Raw genomic sequence first — 27795 nt, 5'->3', positions numbered from 1 at the left:
CCCTGGGTAAACTTCCGGGATCAGCAACAGGGCGACCCAATCAGAACCTTCCTCCGGGAGCCAATGGGAGAGCACATTACAAAGAGCCAATCACAGCAGCGCTGTCACTGTTATGGTCCTGTCAGGGCGCCGGCGTCGTGGTGTTTGGGCCGTCGCCACGGCGGAGACTTTGCTGGGGCCTCCTCGGGGCGCTGCGCTCGTCCCGGGCTCGCTTCCGGCCTGCGCTTCCCGGCTCGCGGGCTGCAGCGTAGGGCGCCGGTGCGGGTCGGCGCCGCGGCCGCCTTGGGGCCTGGGCCCAGCCGCAGCCTCCTCCACCGCCGCCGGCTCCCAGCGGCCGCGAGATGCAGCCGCCGGGCCCGCCCCCGGCCTATTCCCCCACCAACGGGGACTTCACCTTTGTCTCCTCAGCAGACGCGGAAGGTGAGGCTGAGCCCCCTCAAGTCCCCTTGCGCCGCAGGACGCGGGGCCCTGCGCGGCGGGGTCTTTCTGGTGCCGAGGCGGTCGTGGCCGGTGGGGACGCGCCGGAAGCTGACTGCGCCCGCGGGGCCCGGGGAGAGGGCCCGGGCGGCGAGGGAGGGGCGTGGGCGCTGTCCGAGTCTCCGGGTCAGCTCCGCCCGCCCCGCGCCGTTGGGGCAGCTTGTTCTGGGCGACTGGCTCACCTCGAGTGAACCGCGGAACTCGGAGGTTGTTTTGTGTGTGTTTTTATGGAATGACTTGCTGTTACTCAGAAAGGCGACTGGCCAGGGTAGGTGTCAAAGGTGAGAACGAGGAAGGGGAGAGAGCAGTGTTCCTCTGATTTACCGTCGGTAACTCTTGCTGGGGTTGGATTCGGCGCTGCGAATCCATGGAATCTGATATTCTGCCACCGTCCCAGTTCTCCTCCTGTGTTTTTTTTTTTTTTTTTTTTTTTTGGGGGGGGGGTTGACCCGATATTCAGAGAAATAGACCCAGGTATATTTGAAACTGCTTGTACTCCCGCGAGGTGTTGACAATGGCTTCTGCAGATGTCCTTGTGACAACTGTTTGGACGAAGCAGTTGTGCCGGGGAGATTTTTCTCCAGCACAGGAAGTGCTGTTCTCCTCCTGTTCTCTGTTCCCTACCAGGCCTGGGAAGTGCAGTCTTTCTCCGCTAGTCATTTTCAAGTGTTAGTTTTAATACCCTTCTGTGCGCACACCAGTGGTTTTCCAGTGACCAGACTTACTGCCTAACATGAAAAAATAAGTTATACGTAGCTATAGGAATTTCAGTCTGGAGAAGAACGTAGTATTTCCTCAAATCCGGTTTCATAGTGCATCAGTTATTATTGCTGGTTTTCCCTCCTCCCCCTTGTTTTGCTTTTTGATTTTTTTTTTAAAGTAGTACTGTAGTGTTGGTTATAATTTAAAATGTAAAATAATAAATTTTACTGATCATAAAGAAGGTAGCTGATCCATTTCTCTCTCTTTTTTTTCCAATTACCGTTTACATTCGGTATTATTTTGTACTAGAGGCCCGGTGCACGACATTCATGCACTGGGGAGGAGGGTCCCTCAGCCTGGCCTGCGCCCTCTGGCAGTCGGGGACCCTGGGGGAATGTCCCCCGAGGGGTTCTTAGCACAAGGTTTTATTAGACAGGATAGGATAGGATTGGTTTCAGGTGTACAGCATAGTAGATAAACAGTATACTTTACAAAGTGTTCTCCCCTGTATTTCCAGTACACCTGATACCATACAGAGTTATTACAACATTATTGACTATATTTCCTATGCTGTACTTTATATCCCCATGACTATTTTGTAACTTCCAATTTCTACTTCTTAATCCCTTCACCTTTTTCACCCAGCCCCCCAACTCCCTCTATATTTGGTGAAATATAGCAACCCAAAATATTTTGGTTTGTTTCATCTAAATTTTGTAGCATAGTGCTTAGGGAGGCATATCCATGTTAATTTTCCCAGACTTTAGAAGTCTATCATTGAGTATCAGAACCTAATGTTTGTTCAAATTACTTTATGTATATACTGTTCATATCCTCCCTTCCCCTAGGAATTACCTTTCTTAAATACACCTAAGAAGTCTGACAGAGTAATATAATGAGCTAAGGTATTGACTGTACACCAAATCAAGAAACCTGGAATAATTAAAATCTGTAAGGTTTATTCAAACTTTTCCATCTAGCTTTTAAGAATATATAGACTCCCTGTATATCCAAGGACATATCCTATATAATAAAACCCTAGTAGGCAAATCGACTGAACAGCAGACCAACCGGTCACTATGACACGCGCTGACCACCAGGGAGCAGATGCTCAATGCAGGAGCTGCCCCCTGGTGGTCAGTGCACTCCCACAGGGGGAGTGCTGCTCAGCCAGAAGCCGGGCTCACGGCTGGCGAGTGCAGCAGAGGTGGCAGGAGCCTCTCTCACCTCCACAGCAGTGCTAAGGACCCCCTCGGGGGTCCCAGACTGTGAGAAGGCACAGGCCGCGCTGAGGGACTCCCTCCCCAGTGCACGAATGTCGTGCACCGCGTCTCTAGTAAACATATAATAACACCATCTGTTTAACGTTACACAACTTAAATTTACAGAGTATTTTAAGCAAATGTCTTAGTTGGTCTTTATAAGAATTCTGCTGTGTTTTAGTATTCTTGTATTTTATAATAAAACAGCTTAGAGAAGTTGAGTAACTCCACATGAAGGATATGGAATTGAAATCGAGGGTTCTGTCTCCTCAGATTTCTTTCCACTAAACCATGATGCCTCTTATATTTTTGTAAATTGAATACAGTAGGTCCTTGGGTTACGTTGGAGATCTGTTCCTATGGACGTAATGCAGTCGGAACCCACCTACTTTAGCACCTACGTCACTCACATGGGGTACATACACAGCTGTAATGAAGTGAAACAGTAAAAAAAATTTAAAAGAAAGATAATTCCTGACCTTTACTCGTGGTAAATAAATATTAAAAAACATAAAGCACATATGTACATACGTTGAAATGACAGAACTTTTTTTTTTTAATATAAATAAATGGGAGATGGCGACGTAACCATGAAACGATGTATGTCGAGTCTGACGAAACCCAAGGACTGTCTGTAGTGTATCTGGAGTATAGTGTTAAGAGACTTGGGTTGCATCCTGGCTTTACCAATTACTATCTCTGTGATATTGGGCTGGTTACTTAGCCTCTCTTAACCTCATTTCTCTTATATACAAAGTGGGAATAATAATACCCACGTGCTCAAATATTTTGCAAATGCAAAGCACTTATGATTATATCTGGCAGAGTTAAGTGCTCAGTACATGTTAATAATGCTGCTGCTGCTGCTTGGATTTCAGTATTAACTCGCCCCACACTTAGTTTTTATTGTTCTCTAGCAGGAACATTTTACTCTGCAACTCAAAGTCTTTTCTCTGATTCTTAAGCATATCATGTAAATTCTTCTTGTTTTTTTGCTGTTTCTCCAACTGAATCTTTTTGGCTCATAGATGTTTTTCGGTGTATACCTTTCCTCTGTCCACATCTCTCTTTCTTAATAATACCTATCCTTACTATTTGACCACACATATCCTTTGTCCAAAAATCTGCCTTGATGTTCCATCTCCATATCTATGCATATCTTAGTCCTCATGCTTAAAATGCCTTTCTCCTCCTCATCCCAAGTTGAAACTTTTAAACTAAACTCAAATGCTCCTTCCTAGGTGAAAACTTGCTTAACTGTCCCTCATAAACAGAAACTTTTCTCTCTCTCTCTCTTTTTATAAAATACTTTTATTTATTTACTTATTTATTTATTTATTTATTTTTATTGATTTCAGAGAGGAAGGGAGAGGGAGAGATAGAAGCATCAGTGATGAGAGAGAATCATTGATCAGCTGCCTCCTACTGGGGATCGAGCCCACAACCTTGACTTGTGCCCTTGTCCGGAATCGAACTGGGACCTTTCAGTCTGTAGGCCAAAGGTTCTCTCTCTTTTAAAAAAATACATTTTTATTGATTTCAGAGTGGGGGAGAAGGATAGAAACATCAATGATCAGAATCATTGTTTGGCTACCTCCTGCACACCCCCTCCTGGGGATGGAGCCCACAACCCAAGCATATGCCCGGGAATCAAATCGTGATCTTCTGGTTCATAGGTAGACACTCAACCACTGACCAACACCAGCTGGGCTCTCTATTTTTTCTATATCCCAACACCTACCACAGAATCCAGAATATAAATGACATAGAATAATTGTTTGTTACAGGAATAAATGACTTCTGCTTTTGTCTCATGTGATATTAATACTTGGGACTATAAAACTTAGCACATTTTGGATGGTATAACTAAAATAATCACTTAATTTAGAGCCAGAATACTTCAGTTAAAGTCCCAACTCTTATAGAAGCTGTGTGATATTGGGCAAGTTACACTGCTTCTATAAGCTATAAGTGTCTATTTTGTCACATACTAGTATAAAATGAAAAGTACACCACTTACAAGAATATTGTGGGAATTAAAGTCTACTATAGAAGTCTTTAAGGCAATCTTATGAATTTATTTTGTATCAGACAAATAGTAATTCTTTGCCTAGTTTATGTCCACAGACCATCAGCATTGGCTTTACCTGGATGCTTAGTAATGCAGAATCTGCCTTATGCATAATTTGCATTTGAACAAGATCCTTCAGTGATTTATGTGCACATTAAAGCTTGAGCCCTAATTGGTTTGGCTCAGTAGATAAAGCATCGGCCTGCGGACTGAAGGATCCCAGGTTTGATTCCTGTCAAGGGCATGTACCTTGGTTGCGGGCACATCCCCAGTAGGGGGCGTGCAGGAGGCAGCTGATCAATGTTTCTCTCTCATTGATGTTTCTAACTCTCTGTCCCTCTCCCTTCCTCTCTGTATAAAAAAATCAACAAAATATATTTTTTTAAAAAATAAAGCTTGAGAAGCACTGATTTAGAATGTTATGAAAGATCAGAAGAGGATGAATTTTATTTTAGCTAGAAGATCAGGGATAATTTGATGGAGGTGATATTTTGCAAACTCTGAAGGATAGATAATGTTTTGTATATGTAGGATAGAGAGAATACCTTCATGTGCAAAGGGGCTGCATGTGAGGAAGTCCTGACTACAAGAAATGGTCTACTAGATTTTAAAAATATCATTGTACATAATAAATGTTGTAAAGGTATGGTTGAATGGAGAAAGTAGTTAATTGTGTAGGAAGGGTTCTAGGAAGTTTTCAGGGTCAGATGAAGTATATGTTGAAGGATTAGTAGGAATTTTGCAGATTAAAAAGATGGAAGAGCATTCACTTAAGAACTACGAAGTAAAATAATTAGTGGAGGCAATTCCTGTAGCTTATACTTGTGAGAGACCTAAAACAATGCTGATTTAGACCATGAACTCTTTGGAGTTAGAAACTGTGCTTTATTCCCAGTATCATCATACCCAATGCCTACCACAAAGCCTGGCACTTATCAGGAACTCAGTAATTGTTTGATGAATGAATGAGTACATGATACTTCTCGATTAAGATAAAGGTGTTGTGGGGGTGGGAGTTGGGAGGAGAAGGGAAAAGAAGGGTATCTGTAATACTTTGAACAATAAAGATAAATTTTAAAAAAAAGATAAAGGTGGTGTGCTACTGGAACTGGTACCCTGATCTTGGACTTCCAGCCTCCAGAACTATGAGAAATAAATTTCTATTGATTATAAGTTATCTAGTCTGAGGTATTTTGTTGTAGCAGCCTGAATAGACTAAGACTCCTGTGTAAAAATGATAGTATCTACAACTCATAGTACATTATTGTGATCAGTAAGTTCTAGACATAATAAATAATTATTGTTTTGAGTAAATGATAATTTTTTTGTTTATTTGTTAAGGTGATCAAACATCTAGCCTACTCTTGTATGAAGTTCCCTCTCTCCAGAAAGGATATCACCTCTAATACAAGTTAGTAGTATAGATAGAGGAATCTTTAGTTTTTTCTTAAAAAAAATTCCCTACTTGATTTTTCAAAAATTATATCCTTGTAGGTATTATCACAAATATCATCTATATGATATGCTAATGAATTATAATACATGGTATTTAATGGGTGCAAGAACAGTTTTTCTTTCCTACTTGAAAATTGAAAATGACTTTTTAGCCAACCTTTCTTGGGGAGAAAAAGGTAATTAAGCAAGGTTTGTCATTTTAAAAAATTAATCTATTTTCATAAATTTTAAACTCAAAGCATTACACAAATCTATAAATTTTATCTGCATAAAACTATATGCACATGCAAATAAATACATATAAAACTGGTAAAATCTGAGGGTCTGTTAGTGTCCTAGTTTTGATCTATATATATAAAAACCTAAGTGACCGTTAACGACCAAACAACGGGAATGACCAGTCACTATGACGCACACTGACCATCAAGGGGTAGATGCTGAATGCAGGAGCTGCCCCCTGGTGGTCAGTGTGCTCCCACAGCCAACCTCCCGTGGCTTCTCCCCCTAGCCAGCCAACCTCCTGCAGCCACTCACCCCTGGGCCAGCCAGCCAACCTCCTGCGTCTCTCTCCCCCATTCCCCCCCACCGGTCAACCTCCTGCAGTCCATCGCACTGGCTGGCCGGCCTCCTGATGGCCCCGATCAGGGGGCCGGCCAACCTCCTGCGGTCCCTCCCCCTAGCTGGCTGGACCCCCAACAGGCTGGCTAACCTCCCGGGGTCCCTCGGGACCCCACACATGCACGAATTCATGCACTGGGCCTCTAGTAGTTACATAAGAAGCCTGGACCCCAGGCTTCCCTCTGACTGCCTGCACCACCTGGTCTTCCCTCGCAGCCCCAGCTTCGTCCGTCCGGAAGGTTGTTCGGGAGGACGTCCAGTCTAATTAGCACATTAAGCTTTTATTATTAAGCTTTTATTATTATGGATACTACACTTGACCGAGTTCTTCCTTATCTTTCAAAGTGAAGTTCTCAGGCTGAATAGAAAATTCAGAAAAAGGATCCCTCACCCATTCATACACTTGAATTGAAAGGGAGAGAAAATTACTGTTAAATTTTGTTTTGCAGTTTTCCCAGGTGGCTTTCAATAAAACTTGAAATGTCCTCATTCTGAGCCCAAACAGCAGTGGAAACATTTTTAAGGTTTCCCTTTGCAATAGATTTTTTTCAAAGAATATTTCCTCTTAAATCCACATTTTTATTATCTTTACACATTTCCTAGAAAATAACAAGAATATTTTACATAGTGTAATAAGAAAGAACTAATTTACAATTAGTGTTTTAGCCCAGCCAGTTGAGCTAACCGACCCATGAACCAGGAGGTCATGGTTAAATTCCTGGTCAGGGCACAGGCCCAGGTTGTGGGCTCGATCCTTAATAGGGGCCATGCAGGAGGCAGCCGATCCATTGATGTTTCTATCCCTCCCTCCCTCTCCCCTCCTCTCTCTGAAATTTAAAAAAAAAAAAAAAAAAAAGAATAAAATAGTGTTTTAAAATTCTGAATACCTATCCTAGAGTTAAGAACCAAGCTAGCTGTTTCTTACTCTGGTTTAATTTAAGACAGCTGTGCTCTTGAAGTGATTTGGAATCTTTTTCTTTGTTTTTTGTTTGTTTTTTAATGCTATTCTTGTTTTAGTTTGCTAACATGTTAGGCTAACTACCAATTTTTAGACTTTTCTGTTGTTTTGTTCTCACACTGATTGTGTCTTGGTGGTACTGGGAGATGTGTCAAACTGCTGTTGCTGGCATTCCTACATATATATCCATGATATTTTCCCACTTTGCATGGAATGGAAAATATTGCAGGATTATAAGCTAGAGGTGCCTTTTTGAGATTCTGGCATCCATGCTATGACAAATTGCTAAACATATACAATTCTTTATTACAGCATTCCTTAACACTATAATTTATACATCCTTTTTTGGTTTAGATTAAGTGTAGCCCCTTCTACAGGGCAGGAAACAGTTGTTAAGATCCTTTCCTGCCTCATAATTCCAAAACCTTTAATGTCACTGCTGTACTAATGACTTCCTGATCTAAATCTTCCTCTTGTTAAGTCAAGAAAAACATTTCTTCTACCTAATGGAATGGAATTTTAGTTAAATTTTAACTCATTTTCAACTGAGATTAAGACAAGCAGAAAGTAATTTTGAGAGAATATTTTTTAATTACAAGATTCTATGATGGCATCTACAAGAACTAATTTTGAACTTTAGGGAAGGACAGTAAATTCAAAAGTACTTACATTTTATCTCTAACTGAGTAAACTGTATTATAAAACCTTTTTAGAATCATACAGTGTTAAATCTGGAAAGGAATAGGAAACTGGAGACCAGAGGACATTAATGATTTGCTGTAATTAGTAGCTAAGCTAGGATTTAGCTTCATTTTATTATAATTAAATGGTTGCAGGAGTTCTCACAACCAGACTAGGTTATGACTCATAATTGATCCACTCTTTGAAGTTTTAGCCAAAATTATAATGGCTTTTCTCAAAAGCTAACCTAAAATTTAGGTTAAAATTCAGCTTTTTAAAATATATATATATATATATATATATATGTATATGTGTGTGTGTATATATATATATATATATATATATATATATATATATATATACACACACACACACACACACACTGTCTGTGGTCTCCAGAGAAGGCATGTCTATGTTAAGAATGTTTTGGGTTGCCTGGCTGGTGTGACTCAGTGGTTGAGGTCCCTGGTTTGATTCCTGATTGGGGCACATGCTTGGGTTGCAGCCTTGAACCCCTATAGGGGGAGTGAATGATGTTTATTCTCTCTATCCTTACTCCTTCCTCCCTCTCTAAAAAATAAATAAAAACATGTTTTTTTAAAAAAGAATGTTTTGGGTTGCTGTTGCCAAAATTATTTTCTAAAGTACCACTCCAGTTATGTGGCTTCTAGTTAACAACAGTGATGGTTGTTTACTAGTGCATATTGCCTGGTCCTACAGATGTCTTTTTTCTTAACTCCCGTATGACCTCAAGCAAGTCCTTTACTCTCCCCATTTTTTTTTTTTACCAGAATATGTGATATTTGTACTTCTGTGATTATCTTAACCTCTAAGCTACTGTGCAGACTATGAATGGAATTTATTTTGTAATCTGGGAAACTGAATCTCTTCACCTTTTTTAGAGGTGACCTAAAAAACCTTTTATTTTTGCCAAAACTAAAGATGTAATTATATAAAGAGAAGAGTTAGCTGAAATAGCAGGGAACTCTTATTAGTTAGATTTATCCAGAACTAATCTTTGACGTATAAAGCACTTAACATAAATATTTGGTGATTTAAATGAAAGAACATATGAATAAATACATTAAAAAGTAGAGAAAAGAGAAAACTAAGATGGCGGCATAGATAAACACCGGGAAATAGTCGCCTCCCACAACAATTGAAAATTAGCCCAAAGGACGGAGCAAACATCGTCCAAAACAACAGGAAGGCTGGCTGAGTGTAATTTCTACAACTAGAAGAAAAGAAAAGCACGCTGAGAGCCAGAGGAGCTGCGGAGGCTGAGTGCAGAGGTACGGCGGCGGCTCGCGCGCGCGCAAAGGGGGTGGCACCTGAGGACGCGGCTGTCTTTTTGAATCACAAGCTCCCGACTGCTCTGATCTCCGGTTCCGGGAAGTCTCTGGGGACCCAGGACACATACGGGGAGAGGCTGCTCTCTCAGGCGGCAGCGGGCGAACTTGGGGGCGGATTTTCCTCAGAGGTGCTTGCAGCCATTGCCGGGACACTGAGACGCGCGACTCCGGGCGCGGAGAATCAGCCATAGCGTCTTTCCCCGCCCTTTGACTCCCTGAGACCCCGCCCCACCCGGGCTGCGGCAGAGGCTTTTGCATGTGAATGCCCCAGAACTTTGCAACCTGATAATTACCTAACTGCAGCCGGGCCAGCCAGACCCGGAACTTCCAAGAGAAGGCCCAAGGCCCCACAGCGGCTTGCATTGCTTCACAGCTGAGCCTCTTCGTAGTTCCTGCTGTGTGGCCTCAGGCAGGGGCTGAATTAGCACCTCCTTAGATCCAGGAGCCACTGTACCCAGTGGTCAGAGGGGGTCCATTCTCCCACTTCAGACACAGCTGCTTCCCACAGCCAATTGGCCTGGAGGTCAATTCCTCCCAGTGATCCTACAACAATCGAGGCACCAAGAGTGCACCAAGAGTGTCCACCCCAGGTAACTGGGGAGGCTGAGCCACTGGGCCCTACAGGACACCCGGCGCGCAGGCCACTCTATCAACATAGGGAAGCAGCCAAAATGCGGAGACAAAGAAACAGGTCACAATTGGCAGAAACGGAGGAGGCCAGACGACTGGATATAGAGTTCAAGGCCACGTTTATAAGGTTTGTCAAGAATTTTATGGAAACCGCCGATAAATTTAATAAATCCCTCAAGGAGTATGGTGAGACCATGGAGGTCATGAAAAAGGACCAATTAGAAATTATGCATACACTGACTGAAATAAAGAATACTTTACAGAGATCCAACAGCAGACAAGAGGATCCCAAGAATCAAGTCAAAGATTTGAAATGCAAAGAAACAAAAAATACCCAACCGAAAAAGAAAAAAGAAAAGAGATTCAAAAAATATGAAGATAGTGTAAGGAACCTCTGGGACAACTTCAAGCGTACCAACATCAGAATTATAGGGGTACCAGAAGGAGAGAGAGGGCAAGATATTGAAAACCTTTTTGAAGAAATAATGACAGAAAACTTCCCCCACCTGGTGAAAGAAATGGACTTACAAGTCCAGGAAGCGCAGAGAACCCCAAACAAAAGGAATCCAAAGAGGACCACACCAAGACACATCATAATTAAAATGCCAAGAGCAAAGGATAAAGAGAGAATCTTAAAAGCAGCAAGAGAAAGACAGTCAGTTACCTACAAGGGAGTACCCATCCGACTGTCAGCCGATTTCTCAACAGAAACCATGCAGGCCAGAAGAGAGTGGCAAGAAATATTCAAAGAGATGAATAGCAAGAACCTGCAACCAAGATTACTTTATCCAGCAAAGCTATCATTCAGAATGGAAGGTCAGATAAAGAGCTTCACGGATAAGAAAAAGCTAAAGGAGTTCATCACCACCAAACCAGCATTATATGAAATGCTGAAAGGTATTCTTTAAGAAGAGGAAAAAGAAAAAAGGAACTCTTACCATTTGCCACAGCATGGATGGAACTGGAGAGTGGATAAATACCACAAGATCTCACTTATTTGTGGAATATAATGAACAACATAAACTGATGAACAAGGACTGATCCAGAGACGGAGAGGCATTGATTGGACTGTTGGGCCTTGGAGGGAAGGTAGGGGAGGGTGGGGGCAAGGGGGAAAGATCAACCAAAGGACTTATATGTAAGCATATAGGCCTAACCAATGGACATGGACAACGGGGGGGTGAGGGGGTGAGCGGGGAGAGGGGGGATAGAGGGTACACATATGTAATATCTTAATAAAAAATATTAAAAAAAAAAAAAAAAACAATGAACAACAACAAAAAAAAAGTAGAGAAAAATTATCTATAGTTTTTCTTTAGGCAGTAAGTTATGTCTAAAGGTTTGTGTGTGTGTATATATATATGTAATGCCTTTGAAAATAATTTATACAGTCACTTTGTTCTGTATAATGCACATAATAATGAAGGGAATGCAAGATGATATCATGTGATTTATTTTGTATGAATCTGCCATTTAAAATTTAAATTGATTCTGAAAGCAACAAATGAACAAACAAGAAAAACTCATAGACACAGGCAGCAGTGTGGTAGTTACCAGAGGGAAGGTGGATTGGGAGATTGAAAAGGATAAAGGGAGTAAAAAATATGGTAATGGAAGAAGATTTGATTTTAGGTGGTAGGCACACATTGCCATATTGAAGTGACATAGAATTGTACACTTGAAACCTGTATAATTTTATTAACCAGTGTCACCCCAATAAATTTAATTTAAATAAGTAAATAAATAAGATCTGGCCAGTTTCTTCAATGGATAGAGCATAGGCCCATGTAGTCTCAGGTTTGATTCCCGGTCAAGGACACATACCTTGCTTGCAGGTTTGATTCCCAGCCCAGTTTGGGTGCATGCAGGAGGCAACCAATCAATGTAATCTCTCTCACATTGATGTTTTTCTCTCTCGCTCTCTCTTCCTCCCTTGCACTCTAAAATCAATGGGCAAAATATATCCTTGGTGAGGATTAACCAAAAATAAATAAATAAAACAAAAGCATTGAAAAAAATTTTTTTAACTTAACTGTTATTAAGTGTAGATCAAGCATGTCAAACTCAAAGGCTAACACGGGCCAAATAAACACAAGTTTGACATGCTTGGTGTAAATTCTGGTACCAGTCCAGCTAATTAGCTATGCGACTTTTTTCATCTTTCATTTTCTTGTTGTAAAATAAAAGGTATTTAGATACCTTTAAAATATGAAAATGGTATGTAATAGTAGGTCTTCAAATGCTAATTATGTTAGTTGAATTTATGCTTATATTATAAATTCACACATTATTCCTTGGTTTATAATTTTGTCCTCTTTTCTCCTAAGAGCTCAGTGGTTCAATAGCAGCCCCAGATGTCAAATTAAACCTTGGGGGAGATTTTATTAAAGAATCTACAGCCACTACATTTCTGAGACAAAGAGGATATGGATGGCTTTTGGAAGTTGAAGATGATGATCCAGAAGATAACAAGCCACTCTTGTATGTAAAAATAATACATACTCTTTTATTTTTAAAGTTAGTTTGTGGAATGATTATAGTCTTTTATTGTTATTTAAAGATAAGTATGGAAAATCTTAACCTTTTTTGTCAAAAAATTTGGCTATTTTCAGTTTATTAGTGATCATTAAAACTGAGGAATTAATATTTTTAACCTATTAAATTGCAGAAATTAAAGGTCGCATGTTTGAGTCTGGTCAGGGCACATACGTGGGTCGCGGGTTTGGTCCCGGGTCGGTGCATAAAGGAGGCAGCCAATCAGTGTTTCTCTCAACATAGATGTCTTTTTCTCTCTCTCTTCCTCTCTGTCTCTCTCTTTCTCTGTGGTTTATGTCTTTCTCTCTGAAATCAATAACTTCAGGTGAGGATGTAAATAAATAAATAAATAAATAAATAAATAAATATTGCAAAAAGTAAAAGAATCATAATCCTCTCTTACACACACACACACACACACACACACACACACACACACACACTTTAAACTGTTAGGTCTTACCTGGGCCTATAGCTATCTTAAGTAAACATAACAATCTTTTTTTTTTAATGTGAAGTCTAAAAAAGCAGACCACTTGGTTGCTTGTTGTGGAAATTCAGTTTAAGACCATTTAAGATTTCCAAAAAGATGATTGCCCTAGCCGGTTTGGCTCAGTGGATAGAGTGTCGGCACCAGATTGAAGGAATCTGGGTTCGATTCCGGTTAAAGGCACATGCCTCGGTTGCAGACTCGATTCCCCGTCCTAATCGGGGCACATGAGGGAGGCAACCAATTGATGTGTCTCTCACATGGATGTTGCTCTCTCTGTCTCTTGTCCTCCCACTCTCTCTAAAAAGTCAATGGCAAAATATCCTTGGGTGAGGATTAACAACAACAAAAAAAAGATTATCACTCCCAAATGTCTCCCATATAGAAATTCTAAAGCTACCACTGAGGACTATAGAGAGACTTACTTTTTTTTTTTTTTAATGACTATGTTATCACTTGGAAAAAATCTGAAGAATTTAACAATTTTGAAAAGAACCAATAGCTTTATAAAATTCAGGTATTACCAAGTTATTCTCTGTAGTAATTATTGATAGATGAAGTGCTAAAACATCTTATTTCTATGTTGATATACCATATTTCATCAAATATAAGATACTATGGATTATAGGGTATAGTTATATTTATCAATAAGAAAGAAAAACTGCTTAAGACAGCATAAAGCTGAGGACATCAAAGGGCTAGCTCCTTGGTATAAAGATAAAAGAAATAACCCACCATACAAAACGAGACAGCAGGGGAGTTTATTTTTCTCAATTTGGCACTGGATGGGGTATTGGAAGAAAACTTTCCCCTGAGAATGTAAGCCCTGTACTAGTTCTCATCTAGGATTGCAGTCTGAGTTATGTGTACGGTCCAAAAAAGTCTCAAGCAGGAAATTATATTTAAAGTCCCAAATTGGTAGTGCCTTTAGAAGACTGGCAAAAGGAAAGGCAGTTCTTGGAAACACTTGGCTTCCCTTCAGGCTAACATAATTGTAAGACACCAGCGAATGTGAGATTCATCCCAACTTTAGAGATGTTAAAATGCTGAAAATGCATACCTTGGAATCAGTGAAATATGGTACTTCAAATGCAAATGCTTTGTTGACCTGTAGAGACTATGCCATTATATTTAAACTAGTGCCCCAGTGCACAGATTTGTGCACATTGAAAGGAATTAATTAGAAGGTGGCCAGCAGGGGTGGAACTGGGCAAGGCTGGACAGACACGCCCTGGAGCCAATCTTCAGCAGTCCCTCCCCAGCCGGCTGCATCTGGGGCAACACAGCGGCTCAAAGGTTGTCTGTAGAGTGAGTGGGGTCCCTCTGGCAGGTGGGATCCCTCAGCCTGGCCTGCGGGGATCAGGCCGAAACCAGCTCTCCGACATCCCCCGAGGGGTTCTGGATTGTGAGAGGGCAGTTCTCAGGTGACACACCCCAGAATTAGGCTCCCTCCTCTCTTGTTCCAGGTGCATCACCTAAGAACCACTGCTGCCAAGTCACCACAGCTTGGCAGCTCCTGCATTGAGCCTCTGCTCCCTGGTGGTCAGTGCGCATCATAGCTACCGGTCAGATGGTCGCTTAGCCTTTTATATATATATAGATATAGATATAAGTTCTACTACAGATGTCTCCATATTCACAAGTGTGCCTTTTAAATTTTTTTATTTTACAATTATAGGGAAGAATTGGATATCGATCTGAAGGATATTTACTACAAAATCCGATGTGTTTTGATGCCAATGCCATCACTTGGTTTTAATAGACAAGTGGTGAGAGACAATCCTGACTTTTGGGGTCCTCTGGCTGTTGTCCTTTTCTTTTCCATGATATCATTATATGGACAGTTTAGGGTAAGTATATCTTACTTTATATAAATTCTAAATTTTTCAGGAGTTTAAAAATTAAAGATCGCCAAATATTAACTATCATAGGACATTTCATTTGAGAAATGCTTTACCACTATGCATTATTTCTCATTGTTCATCTCTATAACTATTTTTTTAAATATATATTTTTATTGATTTCAGAGAGGGAGAGAGAGACACAAATATCAATGATGAGAGAAAATCATTGATCAGCTGCCTCCTGCATGCCCCCATCGAGCCCACAACCCAGGGATGTGCCCTGACCAGGAATCGAACCATGACATGCTGGTTCATAGTTTGATGCTCAGAAACTGAGCCACACAGGCCAGGCTCCTAGAACTATTCTTAATTATGTGGGAAGTACCTTACATTAATGTTTTTCAAACTTTTCCACATTATCATTCACATAGGAAATATTAATATTTGGCCCTAACCCGTTTGGCTAAGTGGGTAGAGCATTGGCCTGCGGACCAGAGGGTCCCAGGTTCGATTCCAGTCAAGGGCACGTACCTTGGTTGCAGGCTTCTCCCTGGCCCAGGCCCTGGTCTGGGCTCCTGCAAGAGGCAATCAGTTGATGTGTTTCTCTCACATCAGTGTTTCTCTCTGTCTTTCCCTCTCTTTTCTACTCTCCCTAAATGTCAGTGTAAAAATATCCTCTGGTGAGGATTAACCAAAAAGAAAAGAAAACATTAATATTTGTATAGTGACTGGGGTAAATGGCTGGAACTAATCCCTTCTGACCAGAAGTGACCAAAATGGCTGCCCGTGCTCTTACTGATTTCCCCAAGGGATGAAGAGTTGTAAACACAAAATTCATAATCATGTTCTTACCTTTTTCTCATTTTTAGTTCTGTTTTTTAAAATAGACATTTTAATAAATGAGGGTAGGGATTCCATCAGTATTTGTTTTGGGTTTTTTTTTGTTGTTTTTTGACTTTTTTATATATATATTTTTTATTGTTGATAGTATTACAGATATCTCCCATTCCCACCCTCACCCCCCACCCCAAGTATTTGTTTTTATATAATACTTTGTCCTACTTTCAGGGCCTTTATCATCAAAACACAACATACACAGATCACTCCCTCATCCTGAGATTGTTTCAGCTTTAGTCATTTGGAGCTCCTTCAGATTAGCTTCAGTGTCCTTTCAAAATATTCCCATACTTTTTTGAGGACTTTCTTTCCTCTGACTCTACAAAGTGTTCTGGGCTTATCTTTTACCTGCTTCAGCCCTGGAATCAGGTATTTCTCTAAGGCAGTGGTTCTCAACCTTAGCTGCACATTAGAATCACCTGGGAATCTTTTTAAAATCCTGATTTCTGGCCGAAACCGGTTTGGCTCAGTGGATAGAGCGTCGGCTTGCAGACTGAAAGGTCCCAGGTTCGATTCCGGTCAAGGGCATGTACCTGGGTTGCGGGTACGTCTCCAGTAGGAGATGTGCAGGAGGCAGCTGATCGATGTTTCTCTCTCATCGATGTTTCTGACTCTCTATCTCTCTCCTTTCCTCTCTGTAAAAAAATCAATAAGATATATTTAAAAAAAAAAAAAATCCTGGTTTCTGGGCCTCATCCTCCAGAAATTCTGTTTCTTTGTCATGGGGTGGGGCCACAACATTAGTAACAAAGAAACAGAATTTCCGGAGGATGAGGCCCAGAAATCAGGATTTTTTTTTTTTAATATATTTTATTGATTTTTTACAGAGAGGAAGGGAGAGAGATAGAGAGTTAGAAACATCGATGAGAGAGAAACATCGATCAGCTGCCTCCTGCACATCTCCCACTGGGGATGTGCCTGCAACCCAGGTACATGCCCTTGACCAGAATCGAACCCGGGACCTTTCAGTCCACAGGCTGACGCTCTATCCACTGAGCCAAACCGGTTCCGGCCAGAAATCAGGATTTTAAAAAGATTCCCAGGTGATTCTAATGTGCAGCCAAGGTTGAGAACCACTGTTCTAAGGAATCCTAGTTCCTTTTTTTTTCTTTTTTTAATATATTTTATTGATTTTTTACAGAGAGGAAGGGAGAGAAATAGAGAGTTAGAAACATCGATGAGAGAGAAACATCGATCAGCTGCCTCCTGCACATCTACTGGGGATGTGCCTGTAACCCAGGTACATGCCCTTGACCAGAATCGAACCTGGGACCTTTCAGTCCGCAAGCCAACACTCTATCCACTGAGCCAAACCGGTTTCGGCCCTAGTTCCTTTTATTAGGGAATGATATTTAGAAACCAGAACCTGGGCAATAAGAATGCTTATGTAGCTGCTGGGGTGTCATTATTTCTAGACTCCAATTAAACAGAAGATGGTAATGTATGCACATATTATTATGCTAAGTCTCAGGAGTTAAAATGATCTGAAATGTCTTTAATTCTATTAGTTGGATAAATGTGTGATTAATATAAACTTTAAAGACCTCCCATGAAGATTGGTATCCTGTTTCAGGGATGAATTTTCCTTGCAGGATGGTGAAAATCAGGGGGTTGGGAGTAAACTCTTTGTTCTCTTTTTACAGTAATCTTTTATAGTTCTTGAAGTACTGATGTGTCCTTAGGCAATTGATCATTGCTAATTTTTTTTTCATACTTTATTAAATACTAGAGGCCTGGTGCACGAAAATTCGTGCGCTCGGGGAGGAGGGGGGTCCCTCAGGCAGGCCTGCGCCCTCTCGCAGTCCAGGACCCCTCGGGGGATGTCTATCTGCTGGCTTAGGCCTGCTTCCCAGGGGATTTGGCCTAAGCTGGCAGTCAGACATCCCATTGGCAGCCTGGGAGCCCTCAGGGGATGTCCACCTCCCAGGGGAGCAGGCCTAAGCCACAGTTGGACATCCTTAGCACTGCCAAGAAGGCAGGAGAGGCTCCCACCACCGCTCCCCTCACAGCTGTCAGCCCGGCTTGTGACTGAGCGGAGCTCCCCCTGTGGGAGCACATTGACCACAAGGGGGCAGCTCCTGCATTGAGCATCTGCCCCCTGGTGGTCAGTGTGCATCATAGCAACTGATCGTTCTAGGTCGTTCCGCCATTAGGGTCAATTTGCATATTGCCCTTTCATTATATAGGATTTCAGAAAGGAAGGGAGAAGGAGAGAGAGATAGAAATATCAATGATGAGAGCAAATAACTGCCTCCTGCATGCCCTCCCACTGGGGATAAAGGCACAACCGGGTCATGTGTCTTGATTGAGGAATCTAACTGTGACCTTCTGGTTTGTAGGTCAGCTCTAACGATTGAGCCATGCCAGCGGGGCTAAATTTTCAATTTGGATCTAAAATTACATTCACATTTTATTCTTACTAAGTTTTGTAAAGATACCTGGGAAACCAAACAAACTCCCTATGACCTGAAATTGGGTATACCAACGTATCTTATATGGTAGGTAATTGAGTTCCTAGGAACTTCCCAGCTTATTTGGTACAAAGAATTAATTGCATGAATTTTTTTCCCCCTTAGGTGGTATCATGGATTATAACTATTTGGATATTTGGTTCACTAACTATTTTCTTACTGGCCAGAGTTCTTGGTGGAGAGGTAAGTGGTTAATTTTGAAAATAGCCTTTGTTTTCTATGGTAAGCTTTATTTTTGAGCTGCAGATGCCATCAGTGGCTATATTCATCATAAGTACTAGTATTTCTTGTTCCAGAATTGCTTTTAACTTATGCTCCTTCCTTTAAGAGGATCAACATATTAGTATTGTATATACTCAATAATGTTATAAGAAAGGAAGTGGAAAGAAAAGATCCCATCTCACTCATAAGTAATTGACAGCTTTTTAGGGAACCATACAATTTATTCTGTTACAGCATTCTCAAAGTTTTTGATCTCAGGTCCCCAAAGAGATTTCTTAATGTGTGTTATATTTATTATATTTACCATGTTATACATTAAAATATAAAATTTTTAAATATATTCATTTAAAATTAAAAATTAAACTAGATTCACTTTATTTTTTTTTAATATATATTTTATTGATTTTTTACAGAGAGGAAGGGAGAGAGAGAGTTAGAAACATCGATGAGAGAGAACCATCGATCAGCCGCCTCCTGCACATATCCTACGGGGGATGTGCCCGCAACCCAGGTACATGCCCTTGACCGGAATCGAACCTGGGACCCTTCAGTCCGCAGGCCGACACTCTATCCACTGAGCCAAACCGGTTTTGGCAAACTAGATTCACTTTAACATAATACATTTAAAAAAAACATTTTGCAAAACAAAAGCATTAGAAGAGTGGTGGTGTTTTATATTTTTGCAAGTACCCTAGTTCCCTCATACCTGCGGTTTTGCTTTCTGCTGTTTCAGTTACCTGTTAGCAACTGCCATCCAAAAATATTAAATAGAAAAATACAGAAGTAAACAATTCATAAGTTTTAAATTGCATACCATTCTGAGTAGCATGATGAAATCTTCTGCCATCCCATGCAGAGAGTGGATTCATCCTCCATGCAGTATTCACCTACTTATTAGTCATTTAGTGTAGGGTACTAGGGTATTAGATCAGAGAGAGAGACCACATTCACATAACGTTTATTACAGTTTAGAATTGTTAATAATTGTTCTATTTTATTGTTACTTATTTTTACTCTTTAAAAAAAAAAATATATATATATACACACACACACACACACACACACATACATACACACACACACACATTATTGATTTCAGAGAGGAAGGGAGAGGAAGAGAGAGATAGAAACATCAATGATGAGAGAGAATCATTGATCAGCTGCCTTCGGCACACCCCACACTGGGGATGGAGCTCGCAACCCGGGCATATGCCCTGACTGGGAATTAAACTGTGATCTCCTGGTTCATAGGTCAGTGCTCAACCACTGAACCATGCTGGCTGGGCAAGTTGTTGTTACTAGTATTCTTACTCTAGTTAGTTTACAAATTAAACTTTATCGTAGTATGTATGCATAGGAAAAAACATAGCACAGTATATGAAATTTGAAATAAGGTGAGTATAATACGTCATGATCTCTTCCTAATTCTCACATTATTGAAAGTATAACAAAGAATATGTAATGTTCAATATTGGTTTAAATGAATATCTAGATTTCTGTGACATTTATTTAAAAATTTAAAAATTCACAGGTTGCATATGGCCAAGTTCTTGGAGTTATAGGATATTCATTACTTCCTCTCATTGTAATAGCCCCTTTACTTTTGGTGGTTGGATCATTTGAAGTGGTGTCTACACTTATAAAAGTAAGTAGTATGTATTATAAAAAGTAGTTTACTATTTTCCAATAACAAAAGTATAATAGTTCTCTGGCTAAGAATATCATAATCTTTTACCTGCTTTAGCCCTGGAATCAGGTAACTCTTTATGAAACGATTAATAATATTTTGGGACAATGATCTTACTCGCTGATTTTACCAATGGTATTTCATTTATTTTTCTTTTAATTATCAGGAATTATAATATATGTCTGGAGGGGATAAAGAACAGAGAACAAATCAGGCCTGAGGATATTATACTTAGATAATTTTTTAAAAATATATTTTTATTGATTTCTGAGAGGAAGAGAGAGGGAATGATAGAAACATCAGTGATGAGAATCACTGATCAGCTACCTTCTATATGGAAAATATAATTTTTTAGGACCACCACTTTCAGATCTGCTATTACTGTAGCCTCCACACTAAAGTATTTGTTTTTAAGTAGTGCCACTTAATTTTTATGACATTTGGTTTTAAAGTTTATTACTCATTCCAGTATAGAAGAAATTATTTTTTTCAAAATTGGGTAACTACAGGCTAATATTGACATTATGTAAGCGTTAGGAATTGAGTAGAATGTGGATTTTGGAACCAGTCAATTCTGAATTGAAACCCTGGTTCTGCCACTTACTTGCTGTCTGCCTTGGGGAGAGGAGATACTTTTTCTTACCCTCCTCTGCAAAATGGGTATGTCAACAACTGTTATGAAGATTTTAAATGTAATGCCTAGTAACAGTGCTTGATATTGAGTAGGCAACAAGTGGTAACTGTTATTACAAATATTATCCTATGTAATAAGTAATAAAAGTCTAATATGCAAATTGATTAGAACAACCGGCCGCTATGGCACACACTGACCACCAGGGAGCAGATGCTCAACACAGGAGCTGCCCCCTGGTGGTCAGTGCACACCCACAGGGGGAGCGCTGCTCAACCAGAAGCCCTGAGCCAGGCTCACAGCTGGCAAGCACACTGGCAGTGGTAGGAGCCTCTCCTACATCCACGGCAGTGCTGAGAATGTCCGACTGCTGGCTTAGGCCTGCTCCCCGTGGAGAGAGGGCCTAAGCTGTCAGTTGGATATCCCCTGAGGGCTCCCTGACTGCGAGAGAACACAGGCTGGGCTGAGGCGACCCCCCCGCCCCCAGTGTACGAATTTTGTGCACTGGGCCTCTAGTAAAAGAATATTTTGAGAACATCTTTGTATGTTTGAACATTTTAGAGATCAAGGAGATCTTTTTTCCTTTACATTGTAATCCTAAACATTTGTTTAAATTGCCATTATTAACACATAGTTTAAAACTTTTGTAGTGTAGGAGCTAGACCCATGCTGGCATTTAATTATCTAGCCTTAGTGAACATACCACTTTACTGAATCATTCAGAATAACTTCCTGCTCATTTTTTTTTAAATTTGGGTTAAAACATGTTTTAATACTGCTGAGACTACACCCAAAATTGCTAAAACTGTGTCTTCTGTTCATTTTTAGTCATCACATTCAACTGAAAATTGGTCCTTAATAATCTTTATGGAGCATATGAATGTATTATTACAAAATGGAAAATCTTATTTATATCATTAGAAATTTAGGATAAAATTATTTTTAAACTTCACATTTTTCTTTGCCAAATTTGTTTTCCTAATGACTTAATCTTCTGTGTGTAATGAATTATTGTACATGTTCCTTGTTTCAGTCCAAATTTTGAGGAATATGTTGCAGATCTCTCATTATTTAACTACTAGAGGTCGGGTGCATGAAATTTGTGCATGGGGGGAGGGGTGTCCCTCATCCCAGCCAGCACCATCTCCAATCTGGGAACCCTCAGGGGATGTCCCACTGCCAGTTTAGGATCGGGCCTAAACCGGCAGTCGGACATCCCTTTCACAATCTGGGATTGCTGGCTCCCAACCACTCGCCTGCCTGATCACCCCCTAACCACTCCCCTACCAGCCTGATTGATGCCTATCTGCTCCCCTGCCGGCCCGGTCACCCTTATCTGCCCTCCCCTGCCAGCCTGGTTGCCCTTAACTGCCTTTCCCTGCAGGCCTAGTGTCCCCCCCCCCCCCTGAAGCTGACCTCCCCTGCAGGCCTGGTTGCCCCCAACTGCCCTCCCCTTCTGGCCTGGTCACCTCTAACTGCCCTCCCCTGCTGGCCTGATCGCCCACAACTGCTCTCTCCTGACAGCCATCTTGTGGTTGTGGGTGCTGCCATGTTTGAGGGTGTGGCAGTCAATTAGCATATTTCCTCCTTATTGTCTGGATGCGGCCATCTTTGCGATGGCGTGAGGGACAATTAGCATATTCCCTCTTTATTAGATAGGATAGCATTAAAATACAGTTTAATCTACAACCACTAATCTTTTAAAAATTAAATTTCTATAATTCTTACCAATTGTTAACCATTTATTTATAACAACAAAAATTGAAACATGACACAAATGCAATTTGATCATAAATTTATTTTATATATTTTTCTATACTTTTCTGTAGGCTTAAAATATTTACCTGGTTTTTGTTTGTTGTTTTTTATTTTTATTTGTTAAATATATTTTTATTGATTTTAGAGAAGAAGTGAGAGAGAGTGGGAGATAGAAACATCAGTGAAGATAGAGAACCACTGATTGGCTACCTCCTGCACGCCCTGTACTGGGGATGGAGCCCACAACCTGGGCATGTGCCCTTGACCAGAATCAAACCTGGGACCTTTCAGTCCACAGACCGACGCTCTATATACTGAGCCAAACCAGCTAGGGATGTTTTTTATTTTTTAACTAGAGGCCCAGTGCACGAAAATTGTGCACTCTTGGGAGGGGGCCTGCCGGGAGGGCACCGAACTGCTGGCCTGCACCCTCTCGCAGTTCGGGAGCCCTTGGGGGATATCCGACTGACAACTTAGGCCCACTACCCACGGGGAGCGGGCCCAAACCGGCAGTCAGACATTCTTAGTGCTGCCCTGGAGGCAGGAGAGGCTCTCGCCACCACCACTGTGTTTGCCTGCTGTGAGTCTGGCTTCTGGCACACTGACCACCAGGGGGCAGCTCCTTCATTGAGCGTCTTCCCCCTGGTGGTCAGTGAGCATCATAGCGATTGGTAGTTCTGTTCGGTCGATTTGCATATTAGCCTTTTATTATATAGGATTATTGTTGAAAGCATTACATATGTTTCCTTTTCCCCCCCACTAATTCCTTCTAGCCCATCCCTGTGCTGTTGTGTTTTTAGTTTAAAAATCAATAGATGGTTGGACCATCTCAAATACATTTTCAATCAGTATGCCAATATTTTTTACTCTTGTACCAGTGGTTCTCAATTGAGGGTGATTTTCTCCCTAAGGGCATTTCACAATGTCTCAAGACATTTTTGGGTGGCCCAAATTGGTGGTGGAATGTTACTGGTATATAGTAGGTTGAGACAGGGATACTGCTAAACATCCTGCAATGCATAGAACAGCTTCCCCCAACAATTATCCAGCCCAAAAATGTCAATAGTAGTACAAGGTTTAGAAACCCTTTCTATGCCGAGTCTGTTTCTATCATACTTTCCCTGATTTCTACTCTGGAAGTTCTTTCTTTCATTTTAATCTATAAATGGCTTCAGTAACTATATCAATAAGTACTACATAAATTTCAAGTAGGAATAATTTAAAATTAGATATGTGTATACTTAGAAAACCACAGTATATTTTATTTAATTAAAGTCTTCACCAAAATGTTATGTTTTTTTCCTCCTTTTTATTTAACCCTATATTTCTATCTATTCCTGGGAAAATGCTGGGATACTTAATAAACATTGTATAAAATTTTTATTTAATCTGTTTTCTTCTTAGAAGAAAGTAAAGGAAAAAATTTCTTCTGTGTAAGAAGAGTCAGTTCTCTTTCAGCAATCAAATTTCTTTCAGCAGTTTGGCCCAATAATAGTTTTTCCAGAAGTTGCCTTACCTTAAATCACCAAGGACAGTTGTTAAAAGGATTTATAACTAGATCTGTTTCTTAGAAATTCTGATTCATCACAATTAGAGTGAATCTCAGGATTTTCTTTTTTTTTTTTAATATATTTTATTGATATTTTACAGAGAGGAAGGGAGAGAGATAGAGAGTTAGAAACATCGATGAGAGAGAAACATCGATCAGCTGCCTCCTGCACATCTCCCACTGGGGATGTGCCCGCAAGCAAGGTACATGCCCTTGACCAGAATTGAACCTGGGACCCTTCAGTCCACAGGCCGACGCTCTATCCACTGAGCCAAACTGGTTTCGGCAGGATTTTCTTTTTAATAGACACCCTAGGTGATTCTTTTGATTATGCATGTTTGATAGCAAAACACTTCATTTGCAGAAGTCAAGGAGAAGAGCAAGTACTAACATTCTTAAAAGTTTTTTTTAATATATTTTTATTATTTTTTAAAATATATTTTTTATTGATTTCAGAGAGAAAGAGAGAGGGAGAGAGAGATTGAAACATTAATGATGAGAGAGAATCATTGATTGGCTGCCTCCTGCACGCCCCCTACTGGGAATCAAGCCCACAAACTGGTCATGTGCCCTTGACCGGAATTGAACCCAGGACCCTTCAGTGCACAGGCCAATGTTCTATCCACTGAGCCAAACTAGCTAGGGCCATTCTTGGAAGTTTTAAACATTCTCAATAAGTTTTAGTGCTTACCACCATTGGTTGTCAGGGTTGTTTTAAACAATATTGTAAATATTATTTTTACTCTATAATATGCAAAATGTTAATTGACTTGCTAATATGCTACCCTTTGTCTTTTTTGTTTGTTTTTTAAAGCTGTTCGGTGTTTTTTGGGCTGCCTACAGTGCTGCTTCATTGTTAGTAGGTGAAGAATTCAAGACCAAAAAGCCTCTCCTGATTTATCCAATCTTTTTATTATACATTTATTTTTTGTCCTTATATACTGGAGTATGATCTAAGTCACATGTGAGTAGAAAAAGACAATGTTACCTTTGCGTGAAGGTTGGGAATTCTTGCTGAAGGGATTGAAGAAAAGCTGTTGCTGATAAAATTTTACATGTTCCAGATATAAAGACAGGTTTAAGGCTTTTTTAAAACAATATTTTGTTTTTGGATTTAATTAAGCAATTGCAGTTACCTGGATTTTTTTTTTATCAGAATTCTAAATTCTGTTTGATTCTTCATATTCCAGTCAATAAAATATAAAAGCATTGTGTTTTTAAGATTGTGTTGCTATTCTCCTAAAAATTTGTGCCCAAAGCACCTGGAATGGTAATTACACTTCGCTTAAAGGGTAAATATGACAACATCCTGATAATCTAAAAGTGCAATTTTTTTCTTTAAAGGATTTCTCTTCACTGTAGATCTTGTAGATTTATATTTATATTTATACATATATATTTATGAAGTAATTCTTATTAACAAAATATATTTCTGAATAGCAAAAAATGAAGATACTTTAAATCTGATGCTTAAAATTTTTTTCAATTTGGCCATTAATCTTTTTATTTATAAATTTAAATTTGTTTTTTAATTAATTTTAAAATCTCATACATGTTTCAGTATGTCCTTGTTAAAATTCTTAATAATAACAACTAAAACTAATTTTAACATATGTTGATATAGATTTGGTTTGTTTGGGTGTTTTTAAAAACCATTTTTTAATATCTATACATTAAAGGTTTCTGTTTATCTTCTGACCAAAGGAGCAAAAGGTATAATGGATATGACATTCATTAAAATTAATATGTAGAAAAGCAGTAATATTTATAGCATCAGTAAATATTTTTAAGTGGTATTCCTAAGTCGTAAAAGTTGCTTGAAAGAGACCTTTAAAATCTTGTGGTCCTAAACAATGTTACATGAAGTAGAAAAAAAATAAGTGCTTCCTAGCTGTTTGTTTTGTGTTATAACACCTTGTCCTGTATTACTTGATATTTTAACAAGTATCAGGCACTCTAACAGATGTACAATATTTCCTAAGGGGGGAAACAGTAATAAATTTTAGCTAGTGAAATTTTTGTTGCAAATAACTTCATAGACTTTATATCTACCTTTAATTAATATTACCTTGTAAAGTAGATAAAATATTTATGTTCATAAAATAGCAAATGCCTAACTATTAGCAAATTATTGTATTATTTGTTCTGTTCTGAGCTGGAAGAGTTAACTGCTGCCCTCAATATGATAACATGGCCACCTCTTGGTATGTTTTCCTTCAGCGATCTTTTCCATCAGGAAATACCCAGCAATTCTGAACTAGCCTGTAAATTAGCAAGATATCAAGCCCATCTCTCTCCCTTTTACCCTCTCCCCCTTGAAAAAAGAAAGAAAAAACTTACTTTGGGCTGCAGGAAAAGTGAGTCTCTACCTTTGAACCAGAATAATGTGGAAAATTTCATATGCTGATATTTTAAACAAGTTTAAGAAAACAGATTGGAAGCACTAGAGGGATGGAACTTCTGGAACCTAAATAATATGTTGTGAGGAAGGATCTATATCTACAGAAGCAGTAACTGTAAAGTAAATATTTGTCATACTGCAGGAATTCCTGAGGATCAATACATTGTTACAGTGAATTATTATATTTGATGTCCATATTCTTGACCCTGGAATCTTTTCCTAAAAGCTTGAGGATCCATACTAGGGGATAGAATTTCACTAAGCAATAAGTCAAGGTACTTTAGGACAAAGTACATAAAAACAAAAAGGTTTAATATTTTTAAGCTATCATAATGATGTGAGATAAAATGAGGTATTTGTGTTCTAAAAAGGTTTTAAGAATAACTCATATAATCTTGTAAATTGCCCTGTTTGGGGTATATATAAATACAGTTTTAATGTTTCAAGCTCAGACAACATCTTCATATGTTAATGAGCAAAGCAGTTAAATCACATTGTCAGTTTGAAAACATGATTTGTAAATGTGTGCAAAATACAGTACTGCTACAACTAATAATGATAAGTTGACCATAACAATGTTCTCTCCTTTAATTTTTATATAGTGTTTTCTAAGTCATACTGATTTTAAATCATGATTTCCAACCTAATTATTTAGTTCATTAGTATTTCTAGAACAGAAATAGCCAATAGTCTCTTCTAGTGTATGTTTTAAGTATTAACAGCTATAGTAATCCTGATGAATGTTAGTCCTCAAAACAATTATGAGGCATATTTACTTCTGTTTCAAATTGATTGTAAAATAATTGAAATTTTTATTAAAAATCAAAGTCTATATATAATTTTCATTGTATTAAACATTGTTTAGGAAGATTTGTAAAGTTTTATGAACCATTTCTTATCCCTAAGGTCTTATAAAACAGTTTTATATGTAATAATGTATCCCAAAATTCCCCAAATGTTAATATGCTAGTACAGAGTTCTAAATGAGTGAAATTTGCATTGACTTAAAATGAGGTAGATATTTTTGTTTAAATAATGTTTAAAATTTAGTCAGTTTCTTTTAAAATTTGATGTAATAAAATGAATAAAATAATGCTTGAAACT

At 39.4% G+C, this 27795-nt stretch overlaps 1 protein-coding gene across 2 annotated transcripts; it reads left to right on the top strand.

Moving 5' to 3' along the window:
- Positions 1 to 118: 118 nt before the first annotated feature.
- YIPF4 (Yip1 domain family member 4) lies at positions 119 to 27795 on the top strand. 2 transcript variants are annotated; one of them, XM_081100820.1, is made up of 7 exons: positions 119 to 420; positions 12534 to 12687; positions 14910 to 15081; positions 18549 to 18626; positions 20197 to 20310; positions 25105 to 25254; positions 26511 to 27795. In XM_081100820.1, exons 1-6 carry the CDS (start codon positions 342 to 344, stop codon positions 25240 to 25242), a joined length of 735 nt encoding a protein of 244 aa, XP_080956946.1. In that variant the 5' UTR covers positions 119 to 341; the 3' UTR covers positions 25243 to 25254; positions 26511 to 27795. The 2 variants fall into 2 exon arrangements, with proteins under 2 accessions (XP_080956946.1, XP_080956945.1); XM_081100819.1 differs by lacking the exon at positions 26511 to 27795 and having other exon boundaries at positions 129 to 420; positions 25105 to 25499.

This window comes from Myotis nattereri (assembly GCF_964212035.1).
Source record: "Myotis nattereri genome assembly, chromosome: 10".
Lineage (NCBI taxonomy): Eukaryota > Metazoa > Chordata > Mammalia > Chiroptera > Vespertilionidae > Myotis > Myotis nattereri.
This window is presented reverse-complemented; position numbering and strand designations above follow the sequence as displayed.

Excerpts from the sequence above, each read along its gene's own strand:
- YIPF4 (XM_081100820.1), top strand. The coding sequence starts at position 342 with ATGCAGCCGCCGGGCCCGCCCCCGGCCTATTCCCCCACCAACGGGGAC. Across the intron at positions 421-12,533 it reads CTCCTCAGCAGACGCGGAAG|AGCTCAGTGGTTCAATAGCA; the intron begins GTGAGGCTGAGC and ends TTTTCTCCTAAG. Across the intron at positions 12,688-14,909 it reads GAAGATAACAAGCCACTCTT|GGAAGAATTGGATATCGATC; the intron begins GTATGTAAAAAT and ends TTACAATTATAG.